At 58.6% G+C, this 25,309-nt stretch overlaps 2 protein-coding genes across 5 annotated transcripts; one reads left to right on the forward strand and one right to left on the reverse strand.

The window, feature by feature from the left end:
- Positions 1-3,455: 3,455 nt before the first annotated feature.
- Positions 3,456-16,825, reverse strand: LOC308053724 (transmembrane and immunoglobulin domain-containing protein 1-like). Of its 4 annotated transcripts, XM_080365371.1 has the most exons (7): positions 15,202-16,824; positions 9,163-14,248; positions 8,209-8,538; positions 7,810-8,079; positions 7,566-7,625; positions 6,471-6,522; positions 5,369-5,553 (listed from the first exon to the last, which is right to left on the reverse strand). In XM_080365371.1, the coding sequence occupies exons 2-7, from the start codon at positions 9,242-9,244 to the stop codon at positions 5,523-5,525; spliced, it is 825 nt and encodes a 274-aa protein (XP_080221497.1). In that variant the 5' UTR covers positions 9,245-14,248; positions 15,202-16,824; the 3' UTR covers positions 5,369-5,522. The 4 variants fall into 4 exon arrangements, with proteins under 4 accessions (XP_080221498.1, XP_080221500.1, XP_080221499.1 ...); XM_080365372.1 differs by lacking the exon at positions 5,369-5,553 and adding an exon at positions 3,456-5,344 and having other exon boundaries at positions 9,163-16,822; XM_080365374.1 differs by lacking the exons at positions 5,369-5,553; positions 7,566-7,625 and adding an exon at positions 3,456-5,344 and having other exon boundaries at positions 9,163-16,825.
- Positions 16,826-19,071: 2,246 nt separating this feature from the next.
- LOC308053711 (tumor necrosis factor ligand superfamily member 10-like) lies at positions 19,072-24,963 on the forward strand. The gene is made up of 5 exons (XM_080365330.1): positions 19,072-19,926; positions 21,901-22,047; positions 22,341-22,377; positions 22,892-22,999; positions 23,265-24,963. The coding sequence occupies exons 1-5, from the start codon at positions 19,210-19,212 to the stop codon at positions 23,705-23,707; spliced, it is 1,452 nt and encodes a 483-aa protein (XP_080221456.1). The 5' UTR covers positions 19,072-19,209; the 3' UTR covers positions 23,708-24,963.
- Positions 24,964-25,309: the final 346 nt, after the last annotated feature.

A 25,309-nucleotide genomic window follows, 5' to 3' on the forward strand; every position in this document is an offset into this window, starting at 1 on the left:
TGCTTCTTGTGTATCCCTGTTTTGCTTCGTCAAGCAGAAAACGACCCCACCCTATTCCCGGCCCCGCGGAGGGGCTGGTTGTGCCCTGGCCAGTGCTGGCCCAGGTTTCGCTGGCCCGGCGCAAATTCAAGGCTTCACTGCCTTTTCGGCCACTGCCCTGGGCTCCCCGGCCAGCGCAGGTTTCCATGGCCGGAAAGGGGAATGCTGTCCTGGGAACAAAGCAGCTTCTCATTCTTGCATTGGACATGCCTTTTCCTGCCTGCTGAGCTGCGAGGCGGGGACAGGGCTTGAGGTCTCCCCTGGTGCCACCGGGAATTGTCCAAGCCCTGCTTCCCCTGCCCGAGCTCTGGCTGGCTGAGTGCCCCTGGCCCTGCCAAGTTCCCACCGAGCCGTGCTGGCAGGGATGCTGTGGATAGCACAGGGCTCATTTCCCACGATCACTTACCCTGTTGGGACATCCCTTGTCCCCAGATAGGCACACCAGGCTGGATTCAGGGTGTCCCTCCTTGCTGGGGGAGGAACAGCCCTCTCCCTGGCTGGATGTGGGGTGCAGGGGACCACTTCAAGCAGGATGGGTGCTCCTCCAGTGTGGCTCGGCCAGGGATGGAAAGTCCCAGCCCAGGGACACGTGTCCAGTACAGCTTGCCTGCGAGAGTGCAGCTGCAGGCAGCAAATGGAGTAATTTGGGATGTCGGGCATCAAACCTGGGGGGCAGATCTGAGCCTTCCCCATTTTTTGCCCCCGCTGAGTCCAGAGCACCGGAGAGGAGGAGGACAGGGAGAAGGAGTGATGGCAGGGCCAGGCGCAGGGCTGTGATGGCTGGGCAGGCAGATTGCACCTCTGGGGAAGCCGCCAGGGTCTCGGCTTGCTCAGTGGCTGTGCCCCAGAGAAAAGCTGGCAGCAGGGACTGCCGCACCACAGCAAGGAGGAAATCATCCCACCAGCCAGCCAGCGCGGGACTGGGAGCCTGCATGTTGCTGCATCCCTGTGGCGGGGACCAGGATCAGGGACGTGGCAAACTCGGGGAGCTCCAACCATTAGCCAGAACGTAATGAATTTCCTACACCAAGCTACAAATGCTGTGAACCGGCTCTGAGAGCTCCAGGCCCCTGAGGTATGAGGCCAGAGCTGCACCCAGCCTGTCCCAGCTCACTTCAGGTTATCCGATCAAGGGGGAAGGGACAAAGAAAAGCACATGGAGACACAGCCCAGTAGACAGGGGCGAAGGGAGATGGTGCCAAAGACCAAAAATCTCCCATCACTGATTGATGGACCACCAGGAAACGACAGGCAGAGCTTCGGAGAGGACAAACCCAGAGTTTGCAACAGATAAGAGGGGGGATGCAGGAGGAAGATGAGGATATGGGATATTTGAGGGGAAGATGTGGTGCTGTAAAAAACTTACTAAGGAACAGTCGGGGAAAGGGGTCGAGAGGAAGAGGGTGAAGGGGGCTCGTTGTGCATCTGACCAAGCCCTGATCACCGCAGCCTGCCTCAGTTTCTTATTAAATCCCTTCTTAACTACCTGTGTCATCTCACTCTCCAGCCCGGGCAGGATGTGCTGGCACTCAGTGCCAGTCGGCACCCATCACTGCTGTCAGCAACCACTGGGAGCAGCCATAAAGGTTACAACGGGAAAAACATTGACAGAAAATGGCTGCAAAAACGCTGCAGCAGCAATCTGCCAGCCTGGGGACCAGGAGCATCCCTGAGGAGCACAGCTGGCACCTGTGAAGTACACCTGGGTACCCGAGAACCTGAAACACCTGGAGGCACCCTTGATAATCACAAACCCAAGAAACAGGAACAGTACATTTCATCATCTGGAAAGGGAAAAATTAGTCCAAAAAGGTCAAAAACAGTCTGGGAAAGTAGAAATCAGCAAAAGATTTTGGTTGCTTCAGTGACAGGAAGAGAGAAACAGCCCGGAACAGCAAAAATTGGTCTGAGAAAAATAGAAAATAACATTACCTACAGGTTGTTCCAGGTGAAACAGAACTACCTCCTCCACACAGTGGTGTCCTACGCCCCCTCACGTTGCTACGGTATAAAAAAATTACTCCCCTTCTACTCAAAACGGATCCTCTCCCTGCAAGAATTTCTCTGCATGAGACGGGACCCCAGCTGGGGGATGCCTGCCCCACTCCAGATTCCCTGACATGGATCATCCATGCAGGGAGATTTTGCCCATCATTGACTGGCCTCACTCCTGATGAGCACTATACTGGTAACATTTCAAATAGTACATATATATAGGTATTTATTTAAGAAATTAATCATAGATACACATACTTCTAATATTGAGAAGCAGATACATCAATACTTGCTGCTTTAGCAGTCATTTAGGTAGTAGCTTGGAATAGATACATATACTTGCTTTTCTGAAAGTAATTTTGTAGTAACTTGAAATACGTATCTGCTTTACCAGCAGTGATTTGCTTGGCAAACTTGAGCACACCAAAATGTTTCTGCTGCTTGAGACAGGTGCTTGGTCAGACTTTGCCCATCCTGCTACAGCAAAGTGATTGAATTTCACAGTCTTTTGCCGACAGCTTTGCTAATTAGGTGTACCGCGCTAAGCTGCCAAGGCTTCCAAGGGAGAGGGAAGAGACACACAAGGGAGGAAGGACATGAAGGCACAAGTGCAAGGATGCCGAGGAGATGGATGCTGGCAACATCTCTTCCACAGGTACATCCCAGCGCATCTGACATGCCCTGGTATAAAAACACAGGGACCTATTTACTCAGGCCACATTTAAACTCCGCACATGCTTCCTGTCTTTCCCAAAGGCTATTTTTCCTCTACCAGATTTAGCTGTTACAATGCACAAAGGTATTTATTTCCTACAGCCCTAGAGGAGGTTTTTCTTGTTACAAACACAGCTACTATCCATAAACCTGCATACATACAAAAGCCACCAGATAAACCCTGAGGCTCAAATTGCCCCTGAAAAGCATCCACAGGGTGAACCCCAGAGTCATCTCCGACCTTGTCTCACTTGAGTGGCATCTCACAAGTCCAGCCGCCCCTGGGACTACAGGCCATGCCAGGACGGCTGCTTGCCAGGTCCCAGTGACTCAGGGAACTGATACAGGTTAAAAATACCCTCACTCAGCTTCAGAGCAAGGTTGTTGGGTTGGTTTTAATCCCAGCTCAGTCCCCCATGCTGCAAGCACCACAGGAGGAGCCGGGCTGCCCAGGCAAGGGAGGCGATGGGGATGCAGGAACCGCACAGAAGTAGCGAGTTACCTTCCTAGGTGCAGCAGCTCTTCCCACAGAGCTTCACATCAGGGGTAAATCCAGCATTCCAAGGTCTGCCCCCAGCTGCAACCCAGCACCAACACACGAAGCTCGCGCAGGGTCCAGCAGCAGGGAGAACATCCCTCCACTAGCGCAGGCTTTAGATAACCCCGAGGGGTTATTTCCCACTCCTGAAGATCACAACAGCATCAACTGCGATAACACACACGCTTTTATTAGTAGCAACAGACATTAAAAAAAAAACACAAACTCTCCAAAATGCTTTGCAGACAACTCTCCAAAAAGTTGAGAAAACTATTTTTTGCACAACATGTGGCTGCATTCATTCTACACCTGCAAGCACAACAGGGAGCTTGACAACCTGCACTGTACCTTAAAACTGAGGTTGAAATCTAGTTCACTCCACCCAAAATGCTCTGCTTCCTTTAATGCTTTAATTGCAACACGACATCCCAGGCTGAGAGACGGCCCTTTGCTGCCGGTGCCTTTATATCCCAGTTAGCTCCCCAGGACAGAGCCAGCAGCAAAGCAGGCAGTGTCTTGACATGACAGTCAAGCCAGAAGCTAGTTTGCTCTCCCACAATTTTCTTATTTGCCCTGGGAAGAGGCATAGGACAGCATAGCAACTGGTCATGCTGTGGGATATGATTTGAGCCTCTCCCAGGTACATTTCTACTCTCCAAAGAGAAAGGATGACTCCAAGCAGAGGGAAACCCACCACTCCTCTGGCCAGGAAAGCCCTTTGCTGCAGAAGCGGGTCTACAGGCAAGACCCAAGCAGCAGAAACGTCCATCAGTGCCGCTCTGTTTGCTGACTGTGGCTCGGAGCAAGGAGAGGTCACTGCTCTGGGAGAGAAGTGGCCATCCAGAAGCTAGAGCAGGGCACCTGAAATGCCTGCCCCCGCAGAGGTGCTGGGGACTGGCTCAGACAGGGTGATGGACCCGGGGTTGTCTCTGTCAGAATGAAAGCTGGGTGCAAACACCCTGGCCTGACGATGAGCAAGGCACTTGGTGAGGTCCAGCACTCCTGGGAGAGCATCCAGCTCTCTCCAGGGTGAGGCTGTGCCTCCAGGCTAAGGAACGGCAACTATAAGAACAACTAATGAGCCCTTCACAAGCAAAGCCCCAAAGAGCTTTGCAGAAGCATAGGGAAGGCAGGCAGCAGGAGCTGGAGAGGAAGCCGGGCTCCCCTGGCCACGTCAGACCAGACCAAGTCTACCATCACCCCCAGGAGCAGCACCAAGGAAGGACAAGCTTGTGTCGGCACACATACAATCCAGGTGGCTAGCGCTCAGAAGAAGAGGGGACGTCTCCAAATCCCACTGGAGCCCAGGGCTGGAGGACAGAGGAGATGGGCTCAGAAGCACCCTTCCGTCTCCCATGCCAGGCTGTGCCGCTGCTCTCACACAGCCAGGCTCAGGGATCGCTTTGGGGTTTGCTTCCTGAAACAAAGCTGCTTTGCCGCTCCTCCATCCTCTGATCCCTTCCACTGGCTCCACACCTGTCCTGGACTCCACAGTGCACACGACAGCAAAATCCTCCCCTTTTTCCTCCCTCCAAGGGCCAAACCAAGTAGAATGCCCATGGTCTCAGCCACCCTGGCAAGACCCAGGCACAGCAGCACACCAGGAGGCCACGGTGAGGGGCTCACGCCCTGGAGAGGCAGGGGCTGGGGAGCTCCCCAGCAGCCCCAAGGGCGTGTGTTTGTCCGGCAGGGATGGTGGCTCTTTCCAGAGCTGTCAGAGCATCCACAAACACTTACCCCACACGGCCTCTGGAGGAAGCCAGGAGAGGTAAGGAGGTCTGGAGCACAGCAGCAGCCAGGTCACCAGGCACAGCCATGCCCACCTTTCCCCCAGCGATGGGCAAGGGGCCCTGGGGAAAAGCAGGACAACACAGAAATAATCCAAGCCGCTGTTCTACAAAAAAATATTTGTGGGGTTTGGCAGCTGGAGCAATTCAGAGGTGAACCCCGAAGAGGCTGGGACAGCATCAGATGTCCGGCACTCCCCAGGCAGCATCCACCACCACCACCATCATCAGGGGAAGGCAGCAAGGGCGCAGCTGCCCCCAAGCTCTCTACCTGCAAGGAGAAGAGAGATCTCTATCTAGGCCACCTCCTGGGTGTGGATCCTTCACCCACCCCTCAGACCTGCTCTGAATCCTCAGGCAGCTGCAGGGTGTCACAAGCTGGTGGTGACTGCACTGGGAAGGTCTGGACTTGTGCTCTACTCCAAATTTCTGGAGCTACCTCGGCCAGCTTATCTCTGGGAGGAGTCGTCTGGGACCTGGCTGCACAACACAACCAAAAGCTCATATTTTTGACTGGCTGCATCATGGGATGCAGTTTTCCATCCTTAGGGGATCACATCCTTGTCCTCACCCTCCAGGAACCTACAGCTAACAGCCCATTTTTTGTGGTCACATAGAGCAAGCAAGCTCCAAGAAGATTTTAAGAATCACTTACTTCCCAGAAACCTCTGGAGCCCTTTGGAGAATTGAAAAAAAACCACTACCCATTAAGGAGCATGTTTCAGGGCAGGGCTGCACATCCTCTGCATCTGCTCCACCCTGGAGGCTGCTGCAGCTTGGTCTGTGCCAATCTGGAAAGCATTACTGGAAACCAGAGCTGGCTCCCTCTGAGCCACAGACGTGCTTTGAAGAAGCTGAGTGTTCCCCCTCCGGGCAAGATTCTGCTCTCCCAAAAAACATAGCGAAAGGTTTTGATCGTTTTTGCAAAGGGAGAAATTGGGATAGGACCACCACTTATCACCCCAGTATACCTGGCTTCAGAAAATGTGTAGCAGTAATTAAAAAGCCAGTAGTGAGGGAGAAGTAGTGATGGAGCAAAAGGATGATGGGCCAGGATGAACCCTGCTGCTGGTGAGCCTGCGCTGTCCAGGGGTGCCCAGCACCTGCTTTGCCAGGGATAACCGGGAGTACCAGGCTCTGTGTGGGGGAAACAAGGATATTTCCAGAGCAAATCCCAGTGGGGACTAAACAGGGGAGGACAGCAAATCCTTTGAGCCTCTGGAGGGGGGAGAGCAACCCCTCGGCTGCCTCTTACATCTGCAAGGAGAGGGTGGCAAAGGACCCCAAGCTCTCCCACTTGTCCAGCTTCCTCAGTTCTAGCCAACAATAAATTCTGGCTTGTAGCTGTGGCTGGAGGAGCAGGGCCACCCCCAAGAGAAGGGCTCAGGGCATCTTACCTACAGCCATTGTAACACTGGCGGTCCCTTCTCCTGCACCAGACGAAGACACCTGGGGACAAACCAGTCATCATCTCCATCAAATGCCCTAGAAATGGCACTCAGACAAAGTGTGGCAATGGCTGGGAAACCTCAAGCCTGGCAGCACCTGCTGATGCTGGGTTGGTGTTTGGGGTCTGGAGGAAGCCAGCCCTGGCCACCTCCCCGCTGCCCCCCAGGTAGGGATGGCCCCAGCCCAGCCGATGGCCGGGAAGGAGAGCCGGCCACCAGCTCTGGCCGCAGGTGAGCCATACGAGGGGAGTGTCACGGGGGATGATGAGAGCAGGAGCTTCTCCAGCACCTACCCACTGCCTGGAGGCTCTACACAGGAAAAACCTGAAAACTTTGTGCAATAGCAAAACATAAATCACCCAGGGAGAACCTCCTACTTCTATTTTAAACTGCCAGATCCTCATCTCAGGTCCAGACTTTCGCATTTTGGGTTTTTTCGCCCTCCAAGTTTGCAGTTGACAATCTGAGAATTAAATAAAATCCCCACTTTGCCAGGGACTGGGGATAGGCTGGAAAAAATGTTTCCAGCTCCAAAAAAGGAGGAAAAGCAAGACCACGGAGAAAGGAAGCATGTTTCCCTTCTGCAGGCAGAAAACCGAGCACACCGTGGGGGGAGGTTCAGTGCTCACACCCTAGAAGGGATGTGCAACATCCCTCAGTGCCCATGGGACTTTTTGGGGGGTTGATCCAGATTAAAAAAAAAGTAAAGTATAATGTCATGCCTGCTCTGGACACACAGGACACATTTTCAGGACAACCTTCCCTCCCACATCTGGGTGCAGGGAGGCAAGGGAAGGCAACAGAGGAACACATTACCTCCTTGGAATGGGGACACCCTGATTGAAATGATGGCAATGACAAAGCCCCAGCCCCTGCCCACGGGACTCCTGGGTGGGAAACCCAGGCGCAGCAAGGATGTGCCATGTCAGCTGGCACAGACCCTCTCAGCCCATCCCTTCCCACGTGTGGCGCTTGCCGCAGCACCCACCAGCGATGCAGCAGCTGGCCAAAAAGCCAGGGTGAAGACTCAGCCCCAGCACTCACCTGCAAGCAAGCCGATGAGAACGCACACCAGGATCACGGGCAACACCACATTCGCAGCATCTGCAAAGGAGGGATCCCTGCAGCCGGACCGAATTTAACCCCCTACCCACACCCTCCAAGCAAAAACCTGCCACCAGGCAGCTACTGAGGCTGAGCTCACAGAGGCACTGGGCAAGAAGATATGTTTTTGTGGGCTACTTCCCCTGTCTCTTATTCCAGGCATCAGGAAGAAATCCCCGCTTACTCTGGACGTGGAGCAGGAAGGAGGTTTCATTCTGGCTGACTTCATTGCGGACCACACAAGCGTAGTAGCCGCTGTCATTCATCGATGCTTTAACGATGCACAGGGTGCTGTTGTCAACAAACTGGATGTGGTCGCTTCCCAGCAGCAGCTCCCCATTTTTCTTCCACCAGTACAAGTCTGCCTTCCCTTCCAGGACGTTGCAAACCAGTTTGGTGTTGCCTCCTGCCTTCACTGATGAGTTGCCCACAATTTCTGGCTCAGACAGTGGTTCTGGGAGAGACGGAGCAACTGTCAGCGTTCAGACCCATGGCTCCCCAGGTGCCAGACCTGGAGCACCTTCCCCCCCCAGCAATTCAAGCTCTCCAGCTGCAGAGGAGGGTTTGCTATCTCAGCACTCACCGACAACACGCAGCTGGAACCAGCCCGTGGCCTCTGACTCGGATCTGAACCGGTACAGCCGGTCATCTCCCTGCTGCAGCACGATCTGCAGTGAGAAATCTGTTTCATTGAACCTTGTGCGATTCTTGTAGGGGCGAGACGTGTTGGCGGGTCCATCGAGGGCATAGCTGACGATGACTCCTTCCCGCAGGCCGGCTTTGTATTCCCAGAGGACACCTCTGCTGACCTGCAGCGGTGGTATCGTCAGAAGCACAGTGCAGCCCACGGCCGAGACCAGGCGCTGCGATGCCGGCTGGAGATCGGCCGAGTAGCACGGGGAGAGCGTGCGGGCTGGGGGAGAATCCAGATGTCACTCTGCGGCCACCGAGACCCAGCCTGGCCCGCCGGGGGGGTGGCAGAGAAAGCCGCCCCCGGCTCAGCCGCTCTGGACGGCGGCACCGGGGGGTTATTTCTGGCTTTAAGCAGCGAGGTGGGAGAGCCGGGGCGCCCGGCCGGCTGCGAGCCGCTTTGCTACCGCTCGCCTGGTAAAAGCGGGTTTTGCCGTAACGGTGCGCACCGCTCCGGCACCTCGGACCCCAGAAGCGCCGGCCTGAGGGGCACGGCGCTGCGGGAGCCCCCCTCCCCGCGCACGGGCGCTTTCCCGTCGGATCGCTGCCAGGAAAAAGCGCCAAGAGACGGCAGCGCCGGCGAGGACCTTCCCCGCCCGCCCCGGAGAGCTTCTGTCCGGGGAAGCACGGGGCTCGGGAGCGCCGAGCCCGGCCGCTCCCACTGCGCCCACGGAACGGAGCCGGGAGAACCCCAGCGCCCCGCAGCCGGGGCTCGGCGAGGGGCCGCCCCCGCCCGCCAACTACCGGAGCACCCCAAAAGCGGGCGGCGCCTCCTCCGCGGGCCCCCCGGCCCCGGCCCGCGGGACCCGGCCGCACCGAGCCCCCCGCGCCCCCGGCAGAGACTCGCCTGTGATCCCCAGGCCGGCTGCCGCGCCGCCGGGCCGGGCGGGGAGGAGGAGGAGGAGGACGGGCAGGAGGACGGGCAACATCTGCGGGACCGGAGCGGCGGCAGTTCCGCCACGAGGCACCGGGACGGTCCCGCCGGCGGGGCGGGGCCGAGGGGCGGGGCCGGGCGGGGCCGAGGGGCGGGGCCGGGCGGGGCGGGGCTGGCGGGAAGCGGGGCTGGTTACCGGGAGCCGCTCCGCCTCCCCGACCGCCTGCCGCCGGTGTCACGCCGCAGGGTGACCTTGGCGGGGGGGTACAGCGAGCCCTGGGGCTCCCCTCCTCCTGCTTCTCCCCTCCCCCCTCCTCCTCCTCCCCACCCCCCGGGCACCAGCCGGAGCACAGGAGAACCCCCCGGCAATGCCCCCGGCTCCCCTCCCGCACCGGCCCCGCGCAGAGCCCCCCGGTGCCCGGTCAGGGGGTCGGGGGGAGCCGTGCCGCGCCCTGCCCCGTGGGTTCTTCGCCAGGCGGTGCTGTTTGTGGCGGTAGCACCCCCATGGGAAGCCGCTAACCAGCCGCAGTGGTGTCGCTGCATGCCAAGGGGAAAGTGACGCGAGAAAATAACAGTGAAAAACCTAAAACTCTGCAGGCAGGAGCCGCACCGGGGCCAGCAGCCACCGGCAGGCGGGCAGGAGCCTCCCTGCCTGCAGAGAAGGGCTGGGGCTCGGCCCGCTCAGCGCCTCGGGGGGCAGCCAGGGCAGGGGGAGCCGAGCCCCACCGGCCTGTGAATACGGAGCCTGCTGGCATGGGCCTGCGAGCTGCTGGAAGAAAACAGGCTGCTGAAGGGGTAAGACTCAAGGACACCAGGGTAGAATCACTGTGGTGGGGGGAGATCCCGACCTCCTACTCAAATGCCCCCCCCCCCCCCGAAGACGGTGGATCCCCCGCTCGGGGAGCATGCCCAGTAAATTCAAAATGAACTGTCCCTTTAAACTGAAGCGAGAAAGCAACTAACCAATAATTACTCAGTAGGTGTAGACTCTGGGCAGAACTAGCCAACTTCACTGGATAAATATGCACTGTGAGTACAACTAAGTGTGCAAGTTAGGAGGAGCGATCCCCCTCGCACCCGGCGCTGCAATAAACGTATCTGCTTTGTAACTTATCCTGAGTTATGGAGTTTGATTCTGCACGTGAAAAGGGGTCGTCTAGAACTGTCACTGAGGGGCTGTGTGTAGGAAAGCAGTGAGAGAGCGCGGAGGGCCCATGGGAGGGAAGCTCAGCTCAGGGTCGACTATTGTTTGAGACCCTCTAGAAGACTCTAAAATACATGTAAGGAGCATGTGTAAGGCTTAACTGACACAATACCACCTGGTGAATGAATACATACGACTTTTCCAAGAAATGTAATGCATGAACATATGTGTGGTCTATATAATCTTGCCTAAATGTAACACGAGGCACACGTTACGCGCACAATCCCCCCCTGCACCCAACGCTGTGATGAAGGCATGCCTGCTTCTTCATGCTCCACTGGTGTTAAGGAGTTTTCTTATTCCCAATTTCAGTGACAAGGGCAGGCGGAGGAGCCCACAACAGCAGCAAAAAATGGGACTTTTATAATTTGGTGGGGCAGCCTTCCAGCTCGAGGCAGGGCTGTGGGAGAGGGCAGGACCGTGGCTGGGAAACAGCTTTGCCTGCACAGGGGACACCATAGAGATTCCCGCTGCCCCCACATAAGGTTTATCACCTAAATTACAAGGTGGGTGGGGGTCCTCTTCCCCTTCTCCACATTGTATCTGTCACCTTAGCAGCCTAGGAGGGTGCTGAAGGCTGTTTGCATCAGTAGAGCAGCAAAACCTGACATGGTGCATTGTGTGGCCCAGTGGCCTCATATCTGGGGAAACCAGCCCTGGAGAGAGAGAGAGAGAGAGATAAAAAAACTAAGCTCAAGCCAAATGGGTTTGGGAACCACTGTGCAGGAGCATTTCCTCTTGAAGGCATGTTCAGACACCACCATGGCACCTATTTCTGGCCCCGAGCAACTTCAGAAACACAATAAACTCAACACTTACCATGGCTGGGTCCCCTCCTCATGCCTTCGGGAGTGACGGGGTGGTGCTGGTGTTCAGGGGACCTTCCAATGTTCCCCCAGGCACTACTCTAACTGGATAGTTACTCTAACTGGGTATGCATAAAGCTGCTGCACAAACCGAATGTGCCTGAATGTTCTGCACAAAAATGTTGCAAGAATTTGCTGTGCAAACTGAATACACACAATTGTGCTGCACAAACCTGCTGCTCCAGGATCTGAGTAGATTGTTCCCCTCCATCGTGAGGAAGGCTAAATCAGGGCACAGCGCTGGAGCGGTCCTCACTTCTCCACCCCTTCTGACACCATGGCTCTTGCATTTGCCGGGATTGCAGTGGGGCGAAAGGCGACTTGGAAGAGGCAGCAACAAAAGTACTACTTTTCTGTTTAGTGAGTTTCTGTGCCTGCCAATTTCTGTCCATCCAGAGGGACACATACGGCACCCAGAAGAAATGGCCGGGTGGGAAACGGAGCCTCTGGTGTGGCATTGCTGGGTGGGGATGCTGCCAGGACACCTTTGGTGGCATACCTTCCACACCGATGTTCCTGTCCTGAGTGCTTTAAAAAGCTGTGACCTGCAAAATAGTGATCAAAGCGAGGTGCATCTCTGAGCCTGGGTCCTGTACGTGTGGTCTGCCCAGGCCCCGCGGAGGAGAACCCCACGGAGAATAGTGCCTGGGCCTCAGCAGCGGCGCTGCGTTTCAGGGAGGCAGTGAGGTGGGCAACGTGTGCATGTACGTGCACAAAACCTCCGGGAGAGCAGATCCGGGCCAGGGACTGAGCCCCCACCCCGTGAGCCAGCCTCTGGTAAACCCAAGACCTTCAGGTTGTCTCTTGGAGGCTGCTCTGCTCCCTCCAGGGGTGCCAGACTGCCCGCTGGGAACAGCGAGGGGAGCAGGGCTGCAGGGGGCAGAGGGGTGGCCAGACCAGGGACCAGACCCAGCGTGGCCCGAGGAAGATCTCCAAGAAGACATCAAGATGCAAGAGGAGAAACGCGGGCACACGTGTGTGCCGAGGCAGGGAGCCCACAGAACCATCCCACTAGAGGGAGCGAGATGATCAGTTGTCAGATGGTGCAGGGGAAGAGTTGGGTCGAGGGAGCCCAACCCAGAGAAGGAGCTGTGGGCTGAAACTGGCCCTTCCTCCCCCTCCAGAGCCTAGGGATGCTCCTGGTCAGGGTGTGGGCGTCTCGGCAGTAGCAGTCCCACCTTGTGATGTTACACAGGGTGCTGCTGGGCCAGCAACGTTAGGGCTCTACATCCCTCCCGGGGAAGCTTGCTGGTCTGTGGCTTTATGGGGCTCCTCTGTCCAACCCTCTGCTGCCAAGTAAACAAAGTCCCACCAGCAAAGCAGGGAGCAACCCTGCTCCCGCGGTCCCCCAGAGCCTCCCTGCTCCTCCTTTCCCTCTATTACTACTCCTTGGCTCTCCATCCCAGCTACCTCCAGGTCCCACCACCCACCTGCAGGTCTGGAAGGGCTGCAAGGATGGCCAGCATGCTTTTAGCCAGAGGGATACAGGTGAGGAACGGAGCCAGCAACAAGTGGGGCAGAGCCAACACAGGTGCACATCCCTGCTCAAAGCCCCAGCCTAAGCCTAAAGCCCCCCAGGGACCTGGCACTGCTGCCAGGCCATCTCCATGAGACACGGAAGGGGAGGCAGGTGCCATCCCAGTATCCCAGCACTTTGTGTAGGCTTTCCAGTTGGCTCTGACCCTTGCAAGGGTGATCTGGACAACCAGGAGCAGTTAGAAGGAGGTTAGGTTCTACACAGGGCCAGGCACCAGCAGAGATACCATGGCCAGCAGGGCAAGGGCATCACCAGCCAGCACCTCAGGTCCTAGTCTTCCAAGCAGGGTGAGCGGGGCAGACCCCAAGACGCTAGCTACATCCAAGTTCATAGAAGTCATACATATACAAGTTCAGATCATCGGGCAAGTTGATGGTGAGAGGCAGGTCCAAGGTCAGGCCATGAGGTTATTCTGCAGCTCAAGATTTGGATCAGCAAGGGGCATGGCTGTGGTGGAGCTGAAGGCAGGCACACCTAGAACAGAGCTCAGGCAGGGTCCGAAGGACCAGGGCTCAGCTTGAGCAGGCTCCTGGAGTCATGGGCAAGGTGTTGGTGGAGGCTCCAGGACAAACTGGCCAGGGCTTTGAGGGGAAAGGAGGAAGAAATGTCAAGGCAACTGAGACCCCTTGCCATGTTCCTGTCCCAGCCCTGGCACAGCTTCCCCTCTAGTTTGTCCCCCTGGGGCATCCCACCGCAGCGGCTGTCCAGGCACTGCTGCCTGCCCTGTACCCCTGGGGTACACCCCAGCACTATGTCCTTCACCCCAGTGCTTGAGCCAGGAGAAGACATCTCTAGCCATACCTGGGCAGCTAAGGACCATCAAGAAAATATCCGTGGTGCTTTCCAGGAGTCAATTCAGGGCCTGGGGTGTTTGTGTGTGTGGGGGTCACATGGGCGGCAGCTGTGGACCACATGCATCAGAGGCAAAGGCTGCCGCAGAAAGCAGCTCTGCCCTCTCCCCCAGCCCTCACCAAGCTGGCACCAGCCTGCCAGCACTGCCCTGATAATCCTGAGCTCTGCAGGGAGGCTCCAGCCCAGGGAGGCGAGGGAAGAGGTGTGGAGCAGGATGCAGAGCAGGACAGAGCACTTGGAGGGCCAGAGAAGTTGTCTGGGCAAAGCAGCACAAAGCTGGCTAAGATGCTGGCAGGCATTTCTTGGAGGGTCAAGCAACTCTACCCAGATGCTCCCAGCTTCTTCTACAAAACACGTTTTCACGCCTTGGGGAGTCAATTCACCTCACAAACGCAGCAGCAGGGAGCGAAGGCAGGTGGGCAGGAGGGAAGGCAGCACCACAGAGCTGCCTTGTGCCCTACTCACCGCTGCGGGGGCATCCAGCGCTCAGGGCACCATGCATCTCCAGCCAGCCCGCAGCTCCAAAGGAGCAGAGAGGACAAAGCTGCTCAGTGCACAACTTCTGAGAGGTCTGGTTGTGGAGGTCTTGAAGTTTGGAAGCTAAAAACAAGCCAGCCTCTGAGAGAAAGGCTTGGGGTTTGGGGTAGCCTGGTCCAGCCCAGAGCCCCAGAGCAGCACACACACACACTGTAAAGCTTGACCCGCTCCACAGCCCCATGCACCCCACAGGCCCGTGACAGTGGCCACATCCACAGCGTGCTCCACCACAGGTCAGAGCATCACCCAGGGAATGTGGTATCACCCTGAGAGGGGCTGAGCTGGCCCTCGCATCTCCCATCGTTCTACATAATAAGGGCTCTGGGAGCTCTCCCGCTATTTAAGTCTCTTCACATAGCATCTCTCATCTCCTTTCAAGCCAGACTTTCCTCCCTCTGACCAAACACACTCTGCTGGGGGACTTTGCTGCAGCAGAGCATTTGCAGCATTCTCTGGGATGAACAAACACCAGGGCATTGTCCAGGCTGGACATATTCCTGCCAGTGTTCTCAAGCACTTGGGAAGCCATGCAGGAAGCAAAGCCCTCGGAGAGCCTTTGCTGGACAGGGGAAAACTGAGGCACTGAGGTGCAGGGGGCCAGGGCACATCACCAGCAGCCTCCTGTTCTGTTTCCCTGGTTCTTGCAACAGCTACAAGGTGAATGTTGTGCTGCTCCACGCATGGGGTGAACCACCCTGGCGTCGCCAGGCCATGGCATAGGGCTGGTCGAGGGACCTGCGATGGTCCCTGCCACCCCAGGAGAGGGTGCTCCCTGTGACAAGGGCAGAACCGAGCCCGGCACAGAGGTCCTAGTGGGTTCTCCACATGGTCGGGGCAGACCTAGTCAGGAAGGTGAGCTGATCCAGTGCCTCAGCTGGAAGCCCTAACTGCCCATTCAGCCTTGGAAGTATGGTGTGATGGGGAAGAGGTTTATTCCACCCCCCCACAAAAAAAAAAAATCCCGGCACAGGAACTGATCAGTTCAAATCACAAGACAAATCTTTAAGAGCGCATACCAGGGAGGTTAGCAAAGGCCTGTCCGAGCTGCACGCAGTGATTTCACATCCTGGGGGGCTGCTGTTTCCCGACTGAAGATCATTAGCCAACACATGTTAGAAATCATCAGCTGCTCGATTGAATGACGCCAGGCTGCGGTTTGCCTTAAAGGAACAGCCCCAGGGAGCGCAGAGCCAGCACTGCGGCTCCGCGCCAGGAGATGCGAACTGGGGGGATGCCCTGTCACGAACCCCGCTCGAGAGGGGTCCAGCCCAGGCTGACCCAACAGATCCTGCACGTGCTATCGCTCCTGCAAAACACTGGAAAACAACATGACTAAATCACACATTCAACCATCCTGCCTGAAGCAAAGCTGAAGCAAATCCAAGAGACAGGCTGGAAAATCCCAGACACACACTTTTTTATGTGTTTTCCCATGAAGTTGTGGGAAAATCCCACACAACTCGCCTCTCCATGCAGGTACTATGCCTGCTGTCCCCCACCCCAGGGCCTTGCTGACAGCACTGGCAAGGCCCCAGCAAAACACCACCTCCTGCTCTCCTGCACTTGCTCGGCACCACTGAGTGCTGAGGAAACAAACTTCCAGGCTCAGCTGACCCTGCTCTCCTTGTGCACAGGCCAGGAAACATTAAAAGTGAAAAACAACTCCTCAGCCAGTATCAAGAGGCTTTTTTTTTTTTAATCTGGCTCCCACTCAATTTTCTCTGCACAGTTCCAGTTCTGGTCCTGCCCTCACTCACAGGCTTGGCTCTGCAACCCTCCTGGCTCCAAGGCACGGCGAGCAGCCCCAAGCTACCAGGTTCTTGGAGCTCCAGGCTTCCCTCTGCTCATCAGCAGAGCCCATGTGTGCCCTTGCCCCATCCGACGGAGCAGCACATGGCCCAGGACCACATTCATGCCCCAAATTGCAAATGTGGCTCTTCAAGCTCACCTCCACCAAAAGCAGGAGCTCGGCTACCTCTGCCCCCTCCCCACCCTGCCTGGCTGGCTGCTCGGACAGGTAAACCCTGCCCCTTGCACGGGGGTCCCTGTGAGCCCCCAGTGCATGCAGCCCTCCAACCCCAGGTGCAGGCAGCATTGCTGCCAGAGCAGATCACGGTTTTGCAACAGATGCACCTTTTCTAGCTCTTCCCCCTCCACCTGGTTCTGAAGGTCCTGAGCCTTTTTAATAAGAACAACAACCAGGAGGGTTCATTTTTAATTGTTTTTTTTTCTGAAATGAATAGTCATCTCTCTCTGAGCTCAGTGCTCTTCCCCAGTTCCAGCAAAGGCACCTCCCCTGGGGCAAGAGCTACTTGCCAGGGCAGGGATGGTGCTGGCTGCAGCGCAGAGCAGAGCAGCGCTTGTCTCTCACGGGCTCTGGGCACCAGGTCGTGCACTGATCTGGCAGAGCAGGGAAAAACCACTCATGGACTGGGCAGATGCTTTTGGCTGGAAGATCCCCTTGTCTCAAGAACTTCCTGACTGACACAGCACGGAGGGGGAAGGGGCAGCCTTTTCCCCATCCAGGTCCCTGTAAGACAAGTCACCAGGAGTTCAGCAGCCGCTTCCTGCAGAAGAAGCGGAGGATGGCAAAGGGTGGTAGAGTTGAGAGCAGGCACTGAAGTCGACAAGCAGCCCAAGCTGAAAATAAATCAGTCCTCAGCCCTTCAGCGTTCCCCTCCACGTGTCTTGTCCACATCACATCCCACCTCCTTTGCCCTGCTCCTGCAGCTTTGCTCTGAGCAGGCTCCAGTGCATGTCAATGGGAGATGGGGAACAGGGGGAGCCCCCAGATAGCATTAGTGCTGCTTTTCTGCTAAAAGAGTAACAGCAAAAACTTTTTTTGCTACTGAGAAGATACCAAGAAAACCTTCCCCCCTCCATCCTCTCCCTTTGCCCATTACAGTGCACTGGAGACACTTGCACAGCAAATGAGTGATTAGACCAGTGAGCCAAAGACATTTGTATGGAGCCTGCATTATTCAAGGCAGGCAGATAAGGTGACTAGTCACCCACTTCACCATGTTTGGGAGGTCACGGTAGCTGCTCACACAGCTCCTCTGCCGGCTGGGCACAGCAGCAGCTTGGAGAAGCCTGACACACCTGGCCAGTGCTGCAGGGACTACTGCATATTTGTGTATGCCTAAGGATAAAATTGGGCTTGGGGATATGAAAGTGCTGAGATTACGTGTCCCCATGCTCAACTCATGGCGAAGAAAGCATGGGTGGAGGGAGCCTTATGGCGGGGATCCACTCAGAACTGCTCCTGGGGTGCGTGCGATGCCAGCCCAGCCAGGCTGCAGTGACGGGTCCAGAGAGCAAGGGTCGGGAGGAAGGACAGATGCACAGATGTCAGCCTGCAGAGCAAGGAGGGAGCCAATACTGACCCTGCAGGGAGCCCTGCAGGAGAGACACAGGGCAGGGAGGGCAGGGCGAGTGGCTGGGCTGTGGGCTTCCCCCATCACTGCTGCAGCACTGCCAGCTCTTCCTGGGCAACTTTTCCTATGCAAAAGCCATTTTCAACCTCCAGCTCCCCTGTCTGGGTGGTCAGCGGCCCCGTGCCAGGGTGCAGGACCCACACTGTGGGTGTGAGACAACATCCACTGCTGGGAACGGCCACCAGCACAGGCCAGGGCCTCCACAGGGCACCAAGAGCGGCTGCTGCCACAGCCACATAGAGCCTGGGCTGAGCAGGAAAGGAGAAGGAAGGGGGACCAGGAGTCACTACCAGCACATGGGGACCCCCCTCTTTGCAGGCAGGATTGCTCCAAATCCTGAAGAAAAGGCAGGACCTGCCTGAGCCTTTGCCGTGCTCTGCCCCATGCACGACCTGCTCAGACAGGGCCACCCGCCCACCTCGCTCTCCGAAGGGGGCAAAGAGCCTGGCAGCGCTGCGTGGACAACGGCACCGTCTGTCCAGGACCCAGGAATGCGTAAGCAGGAAAGATGGAAAGATGCTTGAGAGGTTTTTCTTCAAGCTCCTGCCCTGGCAGCTGAAGGAAAGGACATTCCTGTCCCCTGACCTGAGCCCAAAGCAATTAGGGAGCTGAGAGGGAGTTGCTGCTTTCCCCCAGCCCCACAAAGAAATCAGCAAAAAGAGAAACTGGAATTGCTCTTTCCCTTTTAGTTAGGTGGTACCTGTGACTTGCTGCCTTCCCCAGCATCCCGTGTCCGCTGGGGCTCCCTGCAGGAAACTGGTCTGCACGGAACCAGGGAGAGACAAGAGGATTTGGTGGAAGAGACAGTACCACTCCCGGCAGGCAGGATGAGAACAGGGACAAGTTACTTCTTTAAAGAGGGGAAAAAAAATGCCCTTCATTGTGTGAGAGCACTGGAGAAGCGAGCGGCTGGTGAGCTGCCTCTTACCAGCTCTCCCTGCTGCCCAGGTGGGGGGTCCTAAGGTGACACACACTCTGCCAAGACCCAGCCCAGCAAGTCGAGGCTTAAGGGACAAATCCTGAACTGATGTTATTACTGAAGTATCACTGTTCTAAGCCCACTGAGGATCAAAGCTCAGCCTGGCAGGGCTTTGGGTCACAGCTCTCACCGAGGGAGAGCAGCACTGGACTCAGAGCAGCTCTGGCTTCGTGGCCACATCTCTGTGGCATGTCCCTGTGAGTAACGGCGGCTGCGGCACTGGCCGGTGTCCCAGCCCAGCGTGGCTGCAGGGCCTGAAGCCCTGGGAACGGGGTGGGCCACAGGGCAGCTGCCTCCACCGCGGGTCTCACCTGGGCCCAGACTCTCACGGTCACGGTCACAGTCACGGTCATGGTCACATCCCTATTTCGCCATCCATCCTAAGTTGCCCCCCGGCGCCGGGCTCTGGGCTGGGGCCAGCCCTGCTTCCCACACCCCATCCTTGGGGAGCAGGGGGTGGTTCTGGGGGGACAGAGGCGCTTCTGTGTTTTCTCGTGGCCACCGAGCGCTCAGTGCAGTGGCCACGCAACAGCCATGTCCCCAGCGCTCCTGCTCGCTGGCCGGGCCACACGGGTCCCCGCTCCAGCCTGCCCTGCTCCCAGCCCAGGATGGCCCCCACCGGTGGGCACGGCCCCCCCGGGCAGGGCCTCCGGGGGGTGCTCAGCAGCAGTGACCCCCGTTTCGGCAAACCCTTACCTGCCCGAGCGCCTCGGGGCGGCCAGAGCGGCGGGGCCGGGCCCCCGGGAGCCCCCAGCCCTGCGCCCTCCTGCTCCCAGCCCAGCCAGCCGGGGGGGTCTCGCTGCCGGCCCCCACCCCCGGGGGGCCACCCCCCGGCACTGCCGCCGCCCCGTCCCGCGGTCCCACCGCCCGGCTCCCGCTGCCGACGGGACACCCCGTCCCCGAGGCCACCGTCGGTGCCCGTGTCCCCCCGCGACGGTCCCCGCGGCCCGGCCCCGCGGTGGGAGGGGGCGGGGGGGGCCCCGCCCCTCGGAGCGCGGCGGGCGCGGGGCAGCGCAGCGTTGCCGTGCCGAGCCGTGCCGTGCCGAGCCGTGCCGAGCCGTGCCGGGCTGAGCCGTGCCGTGCCGAGCCGAGCCGTGCCGAGCCGGGCGATGGCCCCGCACCAGCCCAGCGCCGGGCAGTACCTGCGCTCCGACAGCGGCGGCTCCGAGGTCCGTATGCTGCCGGATGGCCCCGGGGCCGGGGGGGCGCGGCGGCGGCGGCGGTGCGGGCCACTGTGGGGCAGCGTGGCGGTCATGGCCATCCTGGCCCTGCAGATCGCCTCCACCACCGGCCTCTTCGTCTACTTCACCATGGCCATCTCCAAGGTGAGCCCGCCGGGGGCGGGGGGACTATGGCCCGCGCACCCCCCCCCGAGCTGTTCCGCTGCGGGCGGGGCGCCGGGACCGGCGGAGGTGCTGCCCCACCCCGAGACCCGACGGCTGGGGGGGGGGGCTCTGCCCGCGCCCCGCTCCGCCCGCCCGGGACGGCGGCCACCGGCGCTGCCCCGCCGCGGATCCAAATGGGGGCGGGGGGCACGGCCCCGAGCTCCCCTGGAAGCCGTGGAACCAGATGTGGGATGGGAAGGGAGGGGGGAGGGCGGCCCCGAGCTCCCTTGGGAGCCATGGGTCCAGATGTGGGATGGGGGAGGGGGGGCACTGCCCTGAGCTCCCCATGGAGCCATAGATCCAGATGTGGAGAAAAGGAGCCTTTGTCCTGGGAGCTGAGGGTCCATACTGGGAGGGGAGGCCCTGTCCTGGGGCCCCCTTCAGACTCTGCCTCTGCAGCTCCCGATGGGATGGGGGTGGGGGTGGGGGGCTGCCCTCGGCTTCAGGCCCCTTATGCCTCTAGTTCCTACTTCATCCCCCCTCGCCGCTGCCTCCATTCCCCTCCCACCCACGCTCCAGGACAGCAAATCTGCTTCACCCCGGTTGTGGGATGCTGGAGCCCTGCCCATGGATGCAGGAGGAGTCTGGTGCCCACTGGAGCATCCTTTGGGAGCACAGCCCTCTCTCTGGGCTTTGTTTCCATCCCTGTATCCCCATGGCCACATATGAGGGATTTAGATGAAAGGCATTGGAGGGAGGAGAGGAATGCTGGCAGACAGAGCCGCAGGGAAGGGCTGAAGGGAGGAGAAAGCCACTTAAATTGAGCTCCTTGGGCTGATCTCAGAGGATAGACACTGCATTCCTGGGATCTGTCCTGGGATCTGGGAATGACTCAGCTGATAAAGATAGGATGGTCAAGGTGCTGGCATTCACTCCCAGCTCCTGGCACACTGATTTCAGGACACCTGTCCCACCTGTGCCTTGGTTTCCCCACGCCCTAGACAGCAGCACGGTGTGGTGAGACCCCTGGCCCACCTGGGACCAGCAGCTCCTGTGTGCAGCAGCCCGCATCACACGGGGGGGGGCTTCCCAGCCCAGACTGTAGGCCAGCACGGGCTAGGAGGTGCCTGAGATGGGCCTGGGCTGACGCAGCACTGCAAGGGCCTGGGGTCGTGTCCCCCGCCTGCTCGGCTCAGCAGCTGGAAGGGCAGAGCTGCGTGAGAGCTGGTTTTGCAGCCCCTGTTGCGCTCAGCAGTGGGAAAGCGCGAGGAGCGTGGCCCAGGCTGCCTGGGCATGTCAGCCTGCGGCTGCAGCTCGTACCTCTGTGCGCTGCACGGAGCCAAACCTTGCAGGGCAACCGCTTCCCCAGGAGCTGAGAAAGCTTGTTCAAAGCTGAGGCTGGGTTTTACTGCTTGACAAGCCCATTCTTCCAGGACAGGAGGAGAAGAGGTGAAGGAGAACAGGAGATCTGGGTTTCTTTTCTTTACTTGGTGCTCTGCAGCTTGTGAGACTCCTCCAGTCTCACCTCCTCCTCATGCTCAGCGCTGGAACTCAATGAAAGGGGCTGTCACATTTCCCAAAGAGCTGGGATGAGCAAGACTCGTTTCTGCCAGGGGTCATAGGAGGACAAGATGAGATTTAACCTGTCCAATTCACAAAAAGAGATTTTTGAGAGAACTTGGGATCTACCCAACACCCTGCCACCTAACTCCATCCCAGCACAGAAGACGCAGTCAGTGTCTGCGTCCTGGAGGTACCATCCTGTCCCACCACCGGCTCTGGGATCAGGGCAGCTCAGGGTTATTGTCAACCCCATGGTGTGGCTGTGAGAGCCCTGATGCTGGAAGCGCCAGGGTGAAGGCAGCTGCCCACCCCCCACCCGCCAGGCACCCCTGCTGTGCCCCCCAGCCAAGCCACACATGCTGCCCCTGCCTGCCCGGTGTCAGCGGGGGTGTCCGGCTGTTCCTGTTCCAGCTCAAAGCCCAGGCACCGGGAAGCGCGGAGGAGCTGCGCTGTCTGCAGGCCATCAACCAGCAGCAGGAGGGCTCCAGCCTGGAGGAGCTGATCAGCAACCAGTCCTGCCTCAAGCTGGCCAACACCATCAAAGCCTACGTGGCCACGGTGAGCATAGTCCCACCAGCTTTGGTGACCAGGGGAGGATGGGACAGCTGATGGGAGAGCTCCTGTCTGCCTACCTGCCTCAGTTTCCCCATCAGCCTCACTGGAGGGGTGGCAGACGGCAATTGCAAGGATAGTTTAAGAGTTGGGGGGAGGAGCAGGGCTGGATGCCAGCCCCTCTGCGGCGAGGCATAGCATGAAAGACAAAGTCATAAAGGCTTTGAGGAGGAACTGGGTACAGGGAATGCCCGTTTCACCTTTGACTGTGGGACTGTTTCTCTTCTCTGGTGGTCCAGGTGACGGAGAACATTATCCGCAGGAGCGCGGTGAAGGGTGAGTCTCTCCTGGCTCGGCACTGGGGGGTAGCAGCCGTGGTGCCACTTGCCGGCGCTGCAAAGCACCGATGACCTCTTTGCTGGGGCTGGGTTGCAGCCAGACCCAGGGAGCCGCAGCCCACGTGCCCGCGGCTCGGCACACGGCCAGGGGTGCCAGCGGGTACTGGGGGCTTGGGCACTCCCAGGGCAAACTCCACTGGGCACGGCGCTGCGAGCTGGGGTGGGAGGGGGAGAGCAAGGACTGTCCCGCTGGGTGGATGAAGGGCGTATGTCCCCAGGGAATGGGTTGGAGGGACAGCCACATGTGTGTGCTTGGGAGTCCGGGCACAGAAAGGTTAGCTAATGATTGACCAGGCATTTCCATCCCAATTAATGTTCCTCTTCAACGGGTCAGTGGGGTGTTTCCCTGCCCAGCTCACTCTGCTTGCACAGCAAGGACCCGCTCAGCCAGCACATGGCTGGGCATCCCCATGCTCTCTGGCCTCTACAGCCGTGTGTCCCTTTCCTCGCAGAGGCACGGCAGAGATACTTCAACACCTCGGAGGGGCAGGTTCCCCCCAGAACAGCCGGCAAGCCCTCGGCGCATCTTACCCTCCGCCCACAGAGCCTGGCCCAGGACGGTGAGTCGGGGAGCCCCACTGGGCAGTGGTGGGTTTCTGAGATGGAAACAGGGCAAAGATCTCACCCAAAGGGGTCTGGGGTGGGAGGATGTGTTTGGTGGAAGAGAGGGAGATGTTTCTCTTGCCCAGTCCGAGACTACTTTCTCTGCCCCTCCAAGCTGGTTGACTGTGGGAGCGAGTTGAGCCACCCCCTTCCTTTCTCCTGACCCTGACGGGTGCTCCCCAGAACATCTTGCTCCCATTGGCAATGCTTCCTTCTCCCCAGGAAACTCCAAGGACTTTGGGAACCTCTCCCAATCCTGCCGCAACGCCATCACCCACTGGGAAGACAACACCATCCACTCACACTTGCAGAACATCACCTACCGGGACGGCCGGCTACGGGTCAACCAGGCGGGCAAGTACTACATCTACTCCCAGATCTACTTTCGCTACCCCAATGACGGGGCCAATGCCCGACTCTCCGGCTCCCAGCTTGTGCAGTGCATCAACTGGAAAACCTCCTACAGCCAGCCCATCCTTCTGCTCAAAGGGGTTGGCACCAAGTGCTGGGCACCCGAGGCAGATTACGGGCTCCACGCTCTCTACCAGGGGGGACTGTTTGAGCTGAAGGTTGGTGACGAGCTCTTTGTTTCCGTCTCCTCCTTGGCCATCAACTACAACGATGCAGCAGCCAGCTACTTTGGGGCCTTCCGGCTCGACCTGTGACAGCTGCCTTGCCTCCCACCTTCCTGCTGCTCCTGCCCATCAACTCTGCCGGGTGGTCCAGGGGCACAGCTATTCCAACAGGACAACAGCTGAACGGCCCTCGGGGGGGGCTTCCCTGCGTGTGTTGTCCCCAGCAGTGAGGGATGGGCCAGAGGAGGGCACGGGAGGTGGCTGCCCGCAGGGACCCACTGTGCTCGGTGCCACCTGGGGCCACACTGTCCAGCTGGGAGGAAGCCCATGAGCCACAAAAGGTCTCCGAGGGCGCATGGGAAACATGCACAGCGTAGGGACATCCCAGTCCTGGTGACACATCACCTCCCTGGCTCCCATCTGAGCAAATGGAGCAGGGAGCACTGAAGGGCTCCCTGCTGCAGGAGAGGCACTGGGTCACATCTGCAACCATGTCACCGTGGCAGTGTGACCCTCTGCCTGTCTGACCCCACATCTGGCAGGGGCAGACCCAGCCAGCCAGGCTGCGGGTGCTGGGGGACCCTGAGCCGGAGGCGCTGGGACAGAAGCCAGGGTTAGCAGTGAGTGGCCGCACGGCAAAGCCTGGCAGGTACGAGGCGGGGCCAGCGTCAGCTTCTGGGAAGGAATGAAGGAGTTTTGGTTTGGGCTAACTAGAAACCTGGAGCGATGCCAGCTATACGTTTCAGGGGAGGTCAAAGAGCAGGACCACGAAGCTGGAGTAGTCACCAGCCCAAGCAACCGCACCCAGGCACATGGCAGAGAGACACGTTTTGCCCGAGCCAAGCTGCACGGCACCATCCAGCGCAGGAGCTGGACATCACACCTCCCCCTTTGGTTCTGACCAAGCATCTCTTGGGGTCTTCGGTCCTCCCAGCACTGCTAGGCCAGCGCAGCCACCCGCTTGCTCACTTCTTTAGCCCCGGCAGTCGTTAACCTGCAGGATTTCAACTCATGGGTGAGCGCTGGACCCAGAAGGAACAAGACCAGCCCCTTGGTGTTAAGGGCTGTGTCAGATGCAAAAGGTGGGTTCAAGCAGGACAAAGTGTGGTCAAGCTGGCTGGGCCCACAGACTCTGGGGTGGGTGCAGCACCCTTTGTAATTACCCGTATACTCTCTGTATCAATAAGACTCGGTGTGCATGGAGAGGACAGCACGTCTCCCATGCCTCCCACAAAGAGGCTCAAGACTTCCCACACTCCCACGAAGGCTGTGAGCACCCCCATGCTGGCTCAGCTGCAGAGGGGGTTCTTGGTGCTGGTTTAAATAAAGCCTGTACTCCAGCACCAGTCTCGCACCTCTTTGCACTCTGTGCCCAGGGGCTCCATCTTGCCCAGCCACCCTGGGGGGTCCTCGCTCTGCTCCTCCTCTCCCCACTTTGGAATTGCCAAGTCCAGCCAAACACTGGGGTGCCAGTATGGGCTTGTTCATCACGCTGTGGCCAGGCTTGCCCCCATTATCCGTCCCACAGCTCTCCAGGCCTGAGCCCCCTCCTTCACATGGGGCTGGGAGCCAGTGCCAGACCGAGCCAGGTGACTCCCACATCCCGCCACATCCACAGACGTTGCCATGCACCAGCCTCCGGCTCCAGCGATGCCAATACAAAAAGCCCCCCCGAGGGGCACGGTGTGGCCC

This window comes from Falco punctatus, assembly GCF_963210335.1.
Source record: "Falco punctatus genome assembly, chromosome: 15".
NCBI lineage: Eukaryota > Metazoa > Chordata > Aves > Falconiformes > Falconidae > Falco > Falco punctatus.